General features: G+C 44.4%; 1 protein-coding gene across 1 annotated transcript; it reads left to right on the top strand.

Annotated features, from left to right (window-relative positions):
• Window positions 1-268: 268 nt before the first annotated feature.
• LOC131684663 (dynein axonemal heavy chain 3) lies at window positions 269-16856 on the top strand. The gene is made up of 17 exons (XM_058967726.1): window positions 269-428; window positions 491-1005; window positions 1190-1293; window positions 3511-4234; window positions 4289-5262; window positions 5320-5839; window positions 5905-7125; window positions 7186-7504; window positions 7560-8530; window positions 8597-9035; window positions 9102-9216; window positions 9272-9476; window positions 9534-12261; window positions 12362-12491; window positions 12558-15435; window positions 15493-16119; window positions 16404-16856. Exons 1-17 carry the CDS (start codon window positions 296-298, stop codon window positions 16704-16706), a joined length of 12906 nt encoding a protein of 4301 aa, XP_058823709.1. The 5' UTR covers window positions 269-295; the 3' UTR covers window positions 16707-16856.
• The last annotated feature ends 223 nt before the right edge of the window (window positions 16857-17079 follow it).

Raw genomic sequence — 17079 nt, 5'->3', positions numbered from 1 at the left:
TGTGCTTTTCGTAGTATCCGCAAGCCAACCACGTGTGAATTACTTACCCGTTTATTTGATGCTGCGCACAAGTAAAACACACCTGTTGCATTTGTTGTTAAATTATACCGAGGTTTCAACAGGTTAGTGCATAACCACGTGCTCGAACTAGAACAATATCCTCGCGGTTACCATTACCGTGGCTACTAGGATTCCGTTTACAGTTGCCCAACAAATTGTCAAAATTTTCACTTCTTGTTGAAATAAATGGCAAAGACAACATATTTTTTAAGAAATCGATGAAAACTTTGCTAAAATGTTAAGAAAAGTGAAAAAAATCAAAGCCAAAGCTAAAAGAAATATTGAAGATGTTCCATTCTATAAATTTGTGTACCGAAATGATGAGTTACCCTTAGATCCTGCCAGAAACTTCATAGAAGAGCAGATTTGTAAAACTCATCAACTATTGCGAAGTTTAATGCATAATAAAAATTGCATCTTTCTGTTTTAGCAAAAATCAACGTCATCAAACCTGTCTGTTTCAGTAAGGATTATAACTTGCACAGATGCCCTAGAGGCGATGGTCGTGGATTTCGCAACCTATTACTACCGGAAAAACTGTCCTCTTTAGCAAACCCGGAGAACCTTCCGCCTGGCTCGTCATCATCGGCACCATTCGAGAATCGTCTGCCAGATGTGACCAACCAACTGGTTAGGCTTTACAAAGACCTTCGGCTGAAAATTTTCCACGATCTGGCCCTCACAAAACCGGTTCTGATGGGGAACGAATTTTTCCGACGATACGGTCGAGTGGGCCAAGATGGCCGCCATAAGCTTCCCGCTATTCGCCGCAAAAAGAGACCTGCAAAATTTCATTTCGATGAATTCGCTTACCGCACACCGGAGGAAAACGACGAAGCGCTGTTACGCATTCAGCGCCATTTGGACCGAATGATTGCCAAAAGCATCCGGGAAGCGGAAAAACGACGCCGACAGAAGGAAGAACAAGCACGCAAACCACAGTTTGTAAGTACATTTCGGTTGGTTCCCCGAGTACTTTTCAGTAGCAATGACTGCTAGTGGTGCCATTTTCCACCCACCCCGTAAGCTAGCACATCCCTGTTAAACGTTTAGTTTATCTACGATGGTACTAGTTGTAGTATTCACTGCATGCTAATTAAACTTGCCTTCGGGCTCTAATTTATACCAGTGCACATCATCATCGAAGGGGAAAAACGTTTACCCGGTGAAGGTTAAGCGAAAGCGACTCAGTAATGAGCAGTACATCAAAAAACTGAAACTGGATGAAAGTATGTAAGTATGTTTTTATCTGTCGCTGTTACTGGATGTTTAAAACTAATTTTCGCGCTAGTGCGAAATAGAGAGGCAGAGAGAAAGAGAAAGAATTGCTACATTTACTTTATTTAACTCGTTTATTTCACACGGCTAGAGAACAGTTACTTCATAATTAGCAGTGGATTTGTTTGCTAACTTATGGAACTAGATCACGTTTTCTAAAGCCCTGATTTACAGGAAATTGCACGGATATAATGACGTGATGTTAGGTCCCGTGCAAAACTAACTCAGACATGTAAGTAGAGGTTTCCCCACTACCTTAGGTTCTTATTGGTTTGCCCGGTGGACCCTATTTAACAGGGCGGCCTAGATGTTTCTATCAAAATTTCAAATTTTCGTAACACAACAAACAACAAAAAGTAAACAAACAAAGAACTTCCTTTTACAGCTTGGTCTCCCACAACTCTTTACTGCTGATCGTTTCCTACGGTGCTTACAGAGTGGCGGCGAGAAGCTGAGCAGCGACTGGTACTGACATTAGGATGCGAGATACAAGAAACTTGCTAGCAGCATATCAAATGGAGCCTGTCATAGTACATAATAACAGGTAATAGGGGTAGATCCGCTCGGCTTTCCCTCTGACATCATCCCTTTGGTTTGCAGCAAACAGGTTTCTCGCATCTCGCGTCCTACTGTCAGTACTAGCCCCTGCTCAGCTTCACGCCGCCACTCTGTAAGTACCCTTAGATTCGCTGCTGCTGACAATGGCAGGTTTTTTTCCGCCCTGCCGGGACTTCTGAGGGATTCCATGAGAAACTGGCCAACCGCAAAATATGACCATTGTCGATTCGAACGAAACTTCACATTTGTGTTCGGTTTATGAATCTCCATGATTTTTTCTGGCAATTTCAATATTCTGATACAAGGGCAATTTTTCAAAAGGGCGTAGACGTTTCTACTTGCAATAATTTCACTTTTTTGTTCGATTACACTATTTTTTGCAGTAAAACTATCTGAGAACGAAATACAGGTAACTTCTGCACGAAAAAAAATATACTCTGAAAAAATGTGTCATTTTTCACAAAACAAAAATTTATGATAAAAATTCAAATTCCAAAAAAAAAACATTTTTTCTAATCTTTTATAAAACCTAAAGAGAAAAGAAACATGTTGAATGAAATTTCATGATGGAGAAATTATCAGCAAAACAGTTTTTCTAACAATAACTTTATACATGTTTTTAAATTTCATACCAATTGACATACAAAACTGTAATTTTCTTACAGAATATAATACTAAGTATCATTTTAAATCACAATGCATTTAACAAATATCTTCTAAAATGCGATAGTTTTTGAGATATTTGGAATTTTGCTAAAACAAAAACAATGAATGCATGTAATTATGTCCTTTTTAAAAGTTATTCGCGTTATCCCATCATAAATTGTCAAAAGTCGAATGTTTATCGTTTTAAAGACATAAAAGCAGCTTTTTCAGTGTATTTCGATCATATTTTGTCTTTGGTCCCGGAAGAAGATCACGAAGGGCCCGGTGGCCGAGCTTAGATATACTTTAAGCCGGGGAGCCGATTTTTTTGTCGACGTCCATCTCACCTTGAGATGAACCGCTGTCAGGGGAAGTCATTTTTGCACGGGCCTATTGCCCAGTGCCCAGTAGGAGAACCAAGAAGGGGAACCGTAAAAGTAATACTTAACTTGTGTATGTAACGGTATCCAGACGGCTTACTAGAAGAACACTGCTTCACTGATCACTGGTCGGCTAACGGTACTCAGAAACAGAAACAAACAAGAAGGGAAAAAATTGAAACCTCGGCGAGGCGGAAAGGGCGCAAGATAACCTTGAATGCGGATTTGCAATTTTCTTTGTCGCTATACACTGCACAGACTGGCAACAATACACTTGTGTCTCGACCGTGTCCTAAAATTACACTCCCATTCAGAACGAATGTCATACATGGAGTAAAATTACATGATTTACGAATTTCAATGTCATGTAAAATTAAAATCAAACGTAAAACACGTGTGTAGGATGTAGTCTGTTCACAACATAATGTGTCGTCTTCGACGTACAAGTCTTTATTTGAACAATGCTATGAGGCTTTGACCCATGGTGTTAGGCGGGAATCATCAAATTTTCGTCTTGAGAGCAGCCGCTATCCTAGAACTAATATTTTTAGAATCAATAATAATCAGATGAACCAACCCCCTATTTTAGCAAACTCAAATATCTGCAAGCGCTGCTACCTGTTCATCCTGACGAGCAGAAGCAAACTATCCTCGATAAATACGAAAATCGTTACGCAGAAGCCTGCACCAGCTTCGACGAAGATATGCGCCAGCGAACACTGAATCTCCTAGACGAGCTGTCGATAGAAAAAATCGGACACTACCCATCGCACCTGATCAAAAAAATTCTTCCGCGAATCGATGACCGAATCGTCTATCTCAAGCAAGCGCACAAGTTTATCCTGGAAGAGGAAAAACTCTGGCCCAACATTTACCCAGAGGTGATGCTGATGGACTTCTTGTTTGACCCGGAGCACAATGTGCATCGCGATCAGGCAGTCTATTTGACTATTTTGCTAATGGATCTACAGGAAGACTACCGGTATCATGTGAAGCGTTCCTTTCTGCGCTATATCCTCCGGTCCGAGGAAGAACGCAAGCGGCTGCAATTAGCGATTGAACCGCCCGAGTTTCCAATACCGACACTGATTGCGCCAGTTCCATGGAAATGTTCTATTCAAGTCGCCAAAAACCGTTTGGAAGAAGTTTTAATGGTCAACCATCCGGTTTTGCAAGCAATTAACTTGTTATGGCACAAGCTGTACGGTAACTTGCTGGTGGTTGATGCAGCGAAATTTTACAACACAGATATTCCTATGCATGCGGATAAGATCACCGAAGCGATCTACGAAAGCTGTCGAATTACGAGAGATGTGAGCTTCTAAAATAGTAGGTACGAATAGAACTTATACATTTGAGTGTTTCAGATTTTGGTGAACGACTGGATGCCTCGGGTCGCTGATTTGGTGGATGTTATGCGAAAATACTGGAAGGATCTGGTACCACGGAATTCAATCCACGGCGGTAGAGGGACAATTTTCTTCAACTGTATTCACGCGTTGACTTCGTACCATCTACAAGGTCTGATTAAGAAGAGCTTAAATCATCTGGCTGAAGCACTGGAAGTGTATCGTGGAGGGGATGCTCCTCGTGGCGAACATGATCAGCACAAGCTTAAAAAGAAACCATTTATGACGTTGACCGTATCGGTAGTAGGGAAACCCGACACAGAAATTGAAAAAAATACAGAGAAAAGTGATATGTCTCTGTACGAAGCGGACGACGATGATCCTAGCCTTCTGTCGTCGGAATCGAGCGATAATTTACTCACGACGACGGCTGACGAGCGAAGAACTTCGTTTCTTATGAAGAGTAGCGGCAAGATTGCCATATATCCTTACATGGAAGAGTTGCCGGATCTTTTTAAAAACTACTTTGTGAAGATCTTGAAGGTAGGATATAAAATTCCACGATTGGAGTATTATTTAACTCAGGACCAGAAACTGCTGGGATACCTGCATTACATACGAGAAGACAACGTCGACATGGAGAAATTGTACGAAAAGGTTAAAAGTATTGTGTCCGCGAACCAAACTGGACCAACGACTTATTTGTATCCAATGTACGAGTACTACTTTCCGATATTGGCCAACAAAATGAAGGCCATTACGGAAAGTATTTTTTCGCAGCGTGAGCTTCCGTCTCTTGAAATTTTCAAAGACCTCGTAGACAAATTCACCGAATTGCTTCATGGAATCTACTTCCTTCGGGATTTCATTCCTCTTAACCTATTCATGCTGGACAACAGCCGACTGAATCGGGTGCTAGAAAACCTGGTCAAAGAACTGAAAGCTTTCGTAATTAATTACTTCATAACGCTCAATCAGGTGGAGAATCGGCGGTAAGTACTGGAAAGAAACTTATCCGAACGATGTGTGTAAAAACTGTTCGATTGTAGCATCTGTGACGAGTTCGAGGATATGTCGCTGCACGCCGGCGAACGTCCGAAAGAAACTCCGGAAGTGGTCGCCCTCCAAAATTACCTAACGCAGTGTCGCGAAGAACGAATGTACCAGCTGAAGACCGAGATCAAGCATGTCGCGCAGCGTGTTCTCTTCCTCCTGACCTACGCCATACTCGATCGTAATATGCGAAATTCCGAATTGGTCCTCGAGCAATATACCCTACTGATGTTGGGTTTTATTTTTCCAGACGAAGATATCAATTTGAACTCGCGTCTCTTCCTCTGGCCTCAGGAGCTGGAGAAGGTGCTTGATCTCAGCGGTGCCCGTCTTTCGGTGGTACGTGAAAATCTGGAAATGGCCCTCCGTGAACGGCGGGTGCAATTCGAGCTGTATTTGAATACCGAGAAGAAAAAAATGGACCACTTCCGGACACGGGAGATTCGCGAGATGCTCTCGTTGGACGATTTGAAAGAGAAAGTTGCCACGGTTGACGGTTTAATGTTGATACTGGAGGTATTCGAATATCGGGTCACTTTCACGTTTTCAATTCAACCCGTGTTGGTTTTGTTTCATTTTAGAAATGCAGCAAAGAGGCGAAGGAAATCAACCAGGATGAGAATTTGCTGCAAATCGACCAATCGTTTTTCCCAGCGTTGAACGAAATGATCGATAAAATGGCTCCGATCGAACGACTTTGGCATACGGCGTACAAGTTCGATTCCTGCCACGAAGTGTGGTACTTTGGATCGTTCAAAGAGCTGGATGCAACAGTCATTACCGCCGCCGTTGAGGAAATGTCCCATTCAATGTCGGTGCTGTTGAAGGAACTAGCGGGCAGCCCACAGGCGAAACGTGTAGCCGAGCAAATCCGCATGAAAATTGACAAGTTCAAGATTTACTTGCCAATCATGGAAGCAATCTGTCGACAAGGTCTCTGCGAACGACATTGGGTGCAGATATCGGAAGAACTAGGCCAGGAGGTGGATCCAAATGTTCAGAACTCCCTGGGACTGATGGTCGATATCGATATTATGAAGATCCAAAACCGTCTGGAAGAAATTTCCAATGCAGCCGGAAAAGAGTACGAGCTTAACATACAACTCGTGAACATGCAAGAAGAATGGGTTGATATAAAGTTTGCGTGCATCCAGTATCGTGATTCGGATATGTCTATACTGTCGTCAGTGGATGATATTCAGACGCTACTCGACGACCACATCTTGAAAGCCCAAGCAATGCGAGGATCACCGTACATTGCAGCTCTTGGTAGCAAAGCAACGATGTGGGAGGACAAACTAATTTCAATGCAGGACATCATCGATATCTGGCTGCAAGTTCAAGCTACATGGATGTATCTGGAGCCGATTTTCAGCTCCGAGGATATCATGCGCCAAATGCCAACAGAAGGACGCCACTTCAAAACCGTTGACAAACTGTTCCGCAAAGTGATGCGTCATTCGACCACTGATCCCCACGTTATCCAAGCTACCGATTTCCCGGATTTGTTGAACGTGCTGAGGAATGCTTTCAAAGACCTGGAGGACATCCAGCGAGGACTGAATTTGTACCTCGAAAAGAAGCGGCTCTTCTTCGCACGATTCTTCTTTCTCTCTAATGATGAATTGCTGGAGATTTTGTCCGAGACTAAGGATCCCATGCGGGTTCAGCCCCATATGAAGAAGTGTTTCGAGGGTATTAATTCTTTGCAGTTCGACTCACAGATGGAGATTACAGCGTTTACGTCAGCGGAGGATGAGCAGATTCCGGTTACGAGGAAAATTAATCCTGCGCTAGCAAATGTTTGATTGTTTTGTTATTTCTTCATTCGATTGTTTGTCTAAATAGTTCGTTTCTTTTAGGGTTTGGTTGAGAAATGGCTCAAAGAGGTCGAGGTTGTCATGTTGGAAAGTGTCAAAGAACAAATCTGGCAATCGTACGAGTCGTATTTCAAGGATCCCCGCAAGACATGGGTACTGAATTGGCCTGGTCAAGTCGTGCAGGTAGTTTCCTGCTTGAAATGGACGGAAGAGGCGGAGGAGGCCATTAAAAATAACAAGTTAACGGAATATTCGCAACAGTGTACCTCGCAAATTGGTGAACTGGTGGAACTAGTCAGAGGTGATTTATCTGCGGGAGCAACAATCACAATAGAAGCTCTGATCGTGGTGGATGTTCATGGTTCGTTAGTGTTGTATTCCTCATCAACTTGTATACAAGTGACGATTTTTTACAGCTCGCGACATAATCGACTTGCTGATCCAAACGAATATCACCGACACTGGGGACTTCAATTGGTTCTCGCAGCTGCGCTACTATTGGAGGATCGACGATGATGATAAACAGAGTTACGTTTCCTGTAGCATGGTGACCACGGATCTTAAGTACGGCTTGGAATATCTTGGTAACACAGGTCGCCTGGTCACAACTCCCTTAACCGATCGCTGTTTCCGAACGTTGATGGGAGCTTTTAAACTCAATCTCGGAGGAGCACCTGAAGGTCCTGCGGGTACGGGTAAAACTGAAACGTGCAAAGATCTTGCTAAGGCCGTGGCGAAAAAATGCGTTGTCTTTAACTGTTCCGATGGGTTGGACTATAAAGCGCTCGGAAAGTTCTTTAAAGGTTTGGCACAATCGGGCTCGTGGGCGTGCTTCGACGAGTTCAATCGTATTGAGCTGGAAGTACTATCGGTCGTGGCTCAGCAGATTCTGACTATTCAACGCGCAATCGCCTGTAAAGTGGTCAAGTTTACCTTCGAAGAGACTACCCTGAGGCTCGATCCGACGTGTAACATTTTCATCACGATGAATCCGGGCTATGCCGGACGAACAGAGCTCCCAGATAATCTCAAAGTACTGTTCAGAACGGTAGCTATGATGGTTCCGGACTACGCTATGATCGGAGAGATCACACTCTATTCGAATGGGTTTGACGAGGCGAGGATTCTAGCGCAGAAGATCGTTCATACTTATAAACTATGCTCGGAGCAACTGTCATCTCAGTCTCATTACGATTACGGCATGAGAGCTGTAAAATCTGTGTTAACTGCCGCTGGAGCATTGCGGCGTTCACAGCCGCAGCTATCAGAAGCTCAGATTGTCTTACGAGCAATTATCGACGTTAACCTGCCAAAGTTCCTGCAGCAGGATATCCCGTTGTTCGAGGGGATTTATAAGGACTTGTTCCCTGGCGTAGAACTCCCACCGGTAAGTAACGAACAGTGCTGAATATAAGGTCACTAAAACTTCTACCCTAATATCTGTACCCCTTAGCCTGCTCGTGAAGACATCGTTCGCCTGTTGTTGATCGAACTTATCAAGCGCAAACTTCAACCGACACCATGGTTCATCGAGAAGGTCATGCAGATATATGAAATGTTGCTGGTACGTCACGGTCTGATGATCGTCGGAGACTCGATGGGTGGCAAAACTATGGCCTATCAATTACTGGCGGAAACTCTAAGGGAACTTCGCAAAGAGAAAGGGATCTCATGCGAGGAACAAGGCGTCACCTTTAGAATCATCAATCCGAAGGCCATTTCGATGGGACAGTTGTACGGTAGTTTCGATCCAGCATCGCATGAGTGGTCTGATGGTGTATTGGCAAACACCTTCCGCGAGATGGTGTATACTCACAGTTTGGAAAGACAGTGGATCATATTCGATGGCCCCGTGGATGCCGTGTGGATAGAGAATTTGAACACAGTTCTCGGTAATTTATAGGTTTTGGAAGAAAATTCTTATATTGACAGTGAACATTATGTCTCGATCTTCACAGACGACAACCGGAAATTGTGCTTGATGTCCGGTGAAATAATACAGATGACCAAAATGATGAACTTGATATTTGAACCAGCAGATCTGGATCAGGCATCGCCTGCCACGGTTTCGCGGTTTGTATCTAGTTTGAATGGGTTAATTTTCAACTTATTTGACTCCATCTTCAAGTTGCGGCATGATCTACATGGAACCTGCACAACTCGGCTGGATAGCACTACATAAGTCATATCTGTTACACTTGGAAGAACGGGGAGTTAGTGAGATCAACATCGGCTTGTTCGAACAGTTGGCGGAATGGCTTATTCCGCCGGCTTTGAATTGGTTGAAGTCCGTTGACACCGTTCTAACCCTGTCAGAGATGCACCATTATTCCGTTTGTTCACCTGAAATCACCAGAATATTCCAATGAACTAAACACTTCTTTTTTCAGATGCTATCCAAGTTTTTCACTATATTTATATCAAGAGCCTCAAACTACAACCAGATTTGGTTCCAACAGACATTCCTGTTCTGCTACGCTTGGGCATATTTCTCAGTCGTAACTGTCAAAGGACGGAAAATTATAGACCCACTGTTAAGAAAGATCATGTACGGAGCTAACGAGGATCATCCGAAACCAAAACATTACTCTCTCAACCGAGGACAAATGTACCCGGAGAAGATGAACTTTCTCGATTACCGTTTCGATGAGCAGGAAACCTGGTGGCCTTGGTTAAAGTCCGAAGATCTAACGCTTCCGGAAAGTTGTATCGTTTCGGAGCTGATGGTCCCGACAAAGGAAAGCGGGTACATCCTGTACTGGACAGAGATGTGTCTTTCGGCTGCTATTCCGATTCTTTTGGTGGGTCCAACAGGTACCGGTAAAAGTGCAACCATTGCGAGTTACATCCGAGATTTGCCAAAAGCAAAGTTTATTTCCAACATTATCAACTGCTCGGCTCGAAGCACTGCCCAACAGATGCAGGATACCATCATGTCTAAACTGGATCGACGTAGGAAAGGGGTGTTTGGACCTCCAGTAGGAAAAGAGTGCGTCAACTTTATCGATGATGTCGCCATGCCCGCCCGTGATGAATACGGTTCACAACCACCCTTGGAGTTGATCCGTCAGTGGTTGGATCATAAACTGTGGTCCGATCTGCGCGATACATCCAAGATTGAGTTGATTGATTTGTTGTTCGTCGGAGCAATGGGTCTTGTTGGTGGTAGCAACTACATTCCGCAGCGTTTGTTCCGACACACATTCGTTGTATCCGTCGATTCCTTCGAAGACACCACTTTGCTCAGAATATTTACCTCCATTGGGGAGTGGCACTTCGCTAAAGGCTATCCTGACACTGTTTCTCGCCTGTGCAAAAACCTTAGCCAAGCTGTTATCTCAGTATACCGGGGAGCCATTGCAAATTTCTTGCCGACACCAGCCAAATCACACTACCTTTTCTCACTGAGAGATGTTACCCGATTATACCAGGGAATCGTGCTAGTTCCTGCTAAACGACTCCAGGATCCAGAAAAGCTAGTCCGTCTATGGGCTCACGAAACCTACCGCGTATTCTACGATCGACTGATAGATGATAATGACAAGCAAATTCTTCTGCAATTAGTAGACGAAGCGGCCAACACTCAGCTACGAATGAAGCTTGAAGTAGCCTTCGGAGATCGCTTGGAAAGCGGTCATCGAGTTGCCGATAAACATATGCGCGATCTTTTGTTTGGAAACTACATGGAACCGGATGCCGTTAAGCGAGTGTACGACGAGGTGGACAGCTGGACCAAATTGGAAAAGAACATGAACTATTATTTGAGTGAATATAATACTCATTCCAAGTCGCCGATGAATCTAGTGTTGTTCAGATTTGCGATTGAGCATGTGTCCAGGATCTCCCGGGTTTTGCAAATGCCACGTGGACACTTACTACTGGTTGGGCTCGGTGGAGCCGGTAGGCGAAGCGCTGTTAAAATGGCTGCCAATATGGCCGACGCTGATGTATTTCAGGTTGAGGTGACCAGGAGCTACTCGATAAACGAGTGGCGAGAAGATATGAAGAAACTACTGATGAATGCTGGGAATGAAGGAAAATCCACTGTATTCTTGTTCAATGATTCACAAGCGAAAGATGAAGCATTTGTGGAAGATATTAACTCTTTACTGAACACGGCTGACATACCAAATCTGTTCCAAACTGACGAAAAGGCCGTTATTCTAGAGCAGATGCAGACTATTGCGAGACAAACCAACAAACCCATTGACTCGACTGCTTTATCATTGTACAATTTCTTCGTAGAAAGAGTCCGAGAAAATCTACATATTGCACTAGCATTTTCTCCGATAGGAGATTCATTCAAAAAACGTATACGCATCTATCCGTCACTTATCAATTGCTGCACCATCGATTGGTTCACCTCGTGGCCAGATGATGCGTTGCAGAAGGTCGCGGAGAACTTCATACGATCGATGGAACTGGATCAGGAAGCTCCATCAGTTGAACCTTCTACGACATCGCTACAGCCAAACGACGAAGAACAAGAGAAGCAGAAAGCGAGAAAATTAAACCGTCTCGAAAGAAAACTTGTAGAGTTGGTAATGGTGTTCAATCGTGGAGTGGTAGAAAATTCGACACGTTTCTTCCTGGAACAAGGAAGAAAGAACTACGTAACTCCCACGTCATACTTGGAAATGATGCGTTCATTCAATACACTCTATCGAAAGAAATACTCCGAGATTATTTCCCAGCGGGATCGATACACTGTCGGGCTGGAGAAGTTGGAATTTGCCGCCGGCCAAGTGTCGGTAATGCAGGACCAATTGAAAAGCCTACAGCCACAGCTGAAGCAAACTTCGGACGAGACCGAAAAAATCATGGTGAACATCGAACGTGAAACAGCCGAAGCCGAGAAGAAGAAGGAAATCGTTGGAGCAGATGAAACAGCTGCCAACGAGGCAGCCGCGTCAGCTCAAGCCATCAAGGATGACTGCGAGAGTGATCTACAGGAAGCGGTTCCAGCACTGGAGGCAGCACTCGTGGCGCTGGATACGCTCAAACCAGCCGACATAACCGTTGTCAAGTCGATGAAGAATCCACCGTCGGGAGTGAAGCTGGTGCTGGAGGCGGTTTGTGTAATCAAGGGCATCAAGCCCGATCGCAAGACGGATCCAAGTGAGTTGAGGTCATTCCGTGGGGTATCACAGTTCACCAGTTGGGATGTATAGATGGATGGATGAATGTGTTTAACTGTTTCTTTTCTTTTCGATTTTAGCCGGAAAGGTGTTGGAAGATTATTGGGGTCCGTCGCAGAAAATGTTAGGCGATTTGAAATTCCTAGATGGTCTTAAAACCTTCGATAAGGATAACATTCCCGTTCCTGTAATGAAAAAAATCCGCGAAGTGTGAGTACTGATCCAATAATCATAGTTTATCCCATGATTTGCTTCTATAACACCCCATTCCAACAGCTACATAGCGGATCGCGAGTTCGTGCCGGAGAAAATCAAAAACATCTCGATGGCCTGTGAGGGACTCTGCCGATGGGTACGCGCAATGGAGATCTACGACCGGGTGGCGAAGATTGTCGCCCCCAAAAAAGTTGCCCTGGCTGGGGCCGAAGCGGAACTCGCGATGCAGATGGAGAAGCTCAACGCCAAACGGGCCGAGCTGCAGGAAATCTTGGACAAGCTGCAGAAGCTGAATGATTTCTTTGCCGAAAAGTCCCGAGAGAAAAAGCGATTGGAGGACGAGATTGACAGTTGCGAGAAGAAACTGGTCCGCGCGGAACAGCTAATCGGTGGTCTGGGAGGCGAGAAGAAGCGGTGGTCTGAGTGCGCGGCGAACCTGCACAAATCGTTGGAAAATGTGATCGGAGACGTACTGTTGGCTGCCGGATGTGTTGCCTATTTAGGTTGTTTTTCGACCGAGTTCCGAAGTCGAATCATAGCCGATTGGAACCAACTGACCGTGCAGAAGGAAATTCCTTGCTCCGAAAAATTTTCACTTTTGGCTACTCTTGGCAATGCTTTGGAAATTAGAAACTGGTCAAACTGCGGTCTGCCAACAGACGCTTTCTCGGTCGAGAATGGAATAATTGTAAAACACGCCCGACGTTGGCCACTGATGATAGACCCGGAGGGGCAGGCTAACAAGTGGGTCAAAAATATGGAAAAAGAAAATAATTTGAAGATCATTCAACAGTTGGATCCCAACTACATGAGAGTGGTCGAGAATGCTCTGACTAACGGATATCCCGTCCTACTAGAGAATGTTGGCGAAACCATTGACTCCGGGTTGAATACAATATTGGAGAAAAATGTGTTCCGTTTAAGAGGTGCCAACCTGATCAAATTCGGCGACGGTTTGATAGAATACAATGAAAATTTCCGTTTCTACATAACAACGAGTCTAAGAAACCCTCACTATCTGCCAGAAACCGCCGTCATGGTGACACTGATGAACTTTATGATCACGGAGCAAGGATTGCGTTCGCAACTGTTGGCCACAGTTATCATTCAAGAACGTCCCGATCTGCAGGAGAAGAAAGAGTGCCTGATCATCGAGTCCGCTCAGAATCAGGAAGCTCTGTACAATGCTGAAGCAAAGATACTGCAGGTCCTTTCCTCGTCCGAAGGTAACATCCTGGATGACGAGAATGCGATCAACATACTTACCTCCAGCAAACAACTTTCCGAGGAGATTCAAGCGAAACAGCTCGTTGCAGTGGCAACCGAAGCGGAAATCGATGCAGCCAGGCAGCTCTACATCCCGGTGGCACGCCATTCTGCAGTTCTCTTCTTCTGTACCACCGAACTAGCCAACATTGATCCGATGTATCAGTTCAGCCTTACCTGGTTCTTGAACATATTCGTTCAAACGATTCTCAAAACACCTAAATCGGACAGCTTGGATGAACGTTTACAATTGCTGATCGACTATTTCACCAAAGCAATCTACACTAACGTTTGTCGATCGTTGTTCGAAAAAGACAAGCTCATGTTCTCCTTCGTTCTTTGCTCGGGAATACTTCGTGGAGAGGGCAAGATTGACGACCAGGAACTTTCATTCCTGTTGACTGAAGGAATTGCTCTTGAAAACCCCTATCCAAACCCTGCACCGGAGTGGCTAACCGATAAAGCATGGACCGACCTTGTCCGCGCTAGCTCTCTGAAATCTCTGGAGAAACTACGTGATTCGTTCCAAGGGAAGTTGGATCAATGGAGAGATTATTACAATCAAAGCACTCCCGAAGAATGTCAACTCCCGGAACCATATCACGAGCGCGAAGATTTGGTGAAACTCATCATACTGAAATGTCTACGCCCGGATAAGGTCGTACCTGCGCTGCAAAAGTTTATTATTCAGACAATTGGCCAATCCTACATCGAACCTCCCCAGTTCAACCTGCGTACCTCCTATGAGGATAGCTCTCCTAGAATTCCACTCATATTCATGTTATCATCGGGATCCGACCCGATGGATAGTTTGCTCTCATTTGCGAGCGAAAAATATATGAGCGATGATAGTCGGGTCATTTCGTTGGGCCAAGGACAGGGACCTAAAGCGACTAAAACCATAATTGACGCTATCAAACTTGGCCAGTGGGTGATCCTGCAGAACTGTCATGTCGCTGAATCCTATATGGACGATCTGGAGAAGTTGGTGATGGATTCCAGCCTGTACGAACACGTGCATCCGAAGTATCGATTATGGTGTACGTCCTATCCAAGCAAAAAATTCCCGGTCCCGATTCTGCAGAATAGTGTCAAAATGACCAATGAAGCACCGAAAGGTTTGAAATTGAACATGATGAGGGCGTACACATCGGAACCGCTTGATAATGAAACGTTCCTGGATGAAGCGTTCCATGGCGACAAAAACACCACACGGGTATGGACAAGAGGTGTGTTCTCCATAGTATTCTTCCATGCGGTTGTTCAGGAACGCTGTAAGTTTGGTCCGCTCGGCTGGAACATACCGTACGAGTTCAACGAATCTGATCTCAAGATTTCACTGATGCAGCTGAAGTTGTTCCTACATCAGTACTCGTACATTCCGTTCGAAGGGCACATCTATCTGACGGGTGAGTGCAACTACGGTGGACGAGTGACAGATGACAAAGATAGACGCCTGCTCATGTCACTCCTGAACCGAATCTACAACCCGGAATCCATTGATATTGATGAATATCAACTTTCCGAATCCGGCACCTATCGGGTGCCTATCAATCCCGTCAAAGCGGAAACCTTGGAGTACCTATCGACATTGCCGCTGACAGCCCATCCGGAGGTGTTTGGACTTCACGAAAATGCTGATATTACCAGAAACATCGACGAGACCAATTCGGTAAGAATTTACATCGATTTTGCACATTTTACCAATCAATAATTTTGATTTTTTCAGCTCCTGGACCGTGTGTTGCTAACACAAACGCAACTGTTGGCCGGAAAATCTTCCGGAGGTAAAGATGAACAGAAAATCGATCCTGTACTGCTTATTTGTACGGAGATTCTTAAGAAGATACCGGATCCTTTCGATGTCGAAGGAACGGCTGAGAAGTACCCGATCCAGTACACTAATTCGATGAACACTGTTCTACGGCAGGAGCTAACTCGCTTCAATCGCCTAATCAATTACATCAAAGCTAGTCTGGTGGACGTCCAGCGAGCCATTCAGGGACAGATCAGTATGATCCCCGAACTGGACCGAGTGTACCGCTCGATGAACATCGGCAAGGTGCCAGAGGCATGGCTCGCCAAGAGCTACCCATCTTTGAAACCGCTGGGTAGCTATATCAACGACTTTGTTTCAAGACTGGCATTCTTCCAACGCTGGATCGATGACGGTGAACCGAAGGTTTACTGGATTAGCGGTTTCTATTTCACCCAATCGTTCCTGACAGGTGTCATGCAGAATCATTCGCGAAAAAATAGACTGAAAATCGACGATCTGGTAATGTCGTTCGATGTGACGGAATTCGAATCGGAAGATAGGGTCCAGAAGAGGGCAGATATTGGTACATTTGTGAGGGTAAGTTTTCAGTTATTGTTAGATATATTTGCTACATACACACATTGAACAAAACACACATTAAAACACTACCTAAATCGTCATAAACATGCTTTCCAAAGAATCACCGTGTTAAAAACGAGGATTTCGTAACATTTGACGTAAGTAAAAGTTTGCACAATCAAATTATAAAGCGGCTATTCCACTTAAAGTATCAAGCACCGAAAATTACATTGATAGTATCTATTTAAACATGTTTAGTGCAAATCGAATAATAGAATTTACCATCATTTATCCAAACACAGGGACTCTACCTGGAGGGAGCCCGTTGGAATAGAGAACTTAAACACTTGGACGAACCGCTGCCCCGTATACTGTACGACGTGCTGCCCATAATTTCCATGACCCCTACTCCAAAGGAATGTAAAAGAGCAACGGAAGGCTACCGGTATGATTGTCCCATCTACAAAACGAGTGCCCGCCGCGGAATCCTTTCGACAACGGGTCATTCGACAAATTTCGTTATGTTTCTCGATTTGGATAGCGATCAGAAACCGGAGCACTGGATTCTTCGTGGAACCGCTTGTCTATGCCAGTTGGATGATTGATTCTAGATTCCTGGAATTTCTATATACTATATTTTATACACAAACACCAGTGGCCATGAGTGATACTGTTCTCTAATGCATTTAAAAACATAATAATTATACACACTGTTTTAGATTGGCTTGGAAAATAAATATTCTTCAATGTGTATGACACAGCAAACCCCCCACCACAATTAATTTCGTCACATTACTGAGACCTATCGACAAATGTGGAACATATTCTTATCTTATCTCCTTACTCAGCAGAGTTGTGGCCAAACTTCTCCATTGCATACCAGTGAAGGGCAAACATAGGTAAAGCAAGTGTTTTATCTTATCAGGGAGTCGATTACACCTGCGAACGACTGCGCGAACAGGTTCCACTGTGATAAAT

Source organism: Topomyia yanbarensis, chromosome 2 (assembly GCF_030247195.1).
Source record: "Topomyia yanbarensis strain Yona2022 chromosome 2, ASM3024719v1, whole genome shotgun sequence".
NCBI lineage: Eukaryota > Metazoa > Arthropoda > Insecta > Diptera > Culicidae > Topomyia > Topomyia yanbarensis.
Note: the sequence above shows the minus strand (reverse complement) of the source record. Positions and strands in the feature narration are given on the sequence as shown.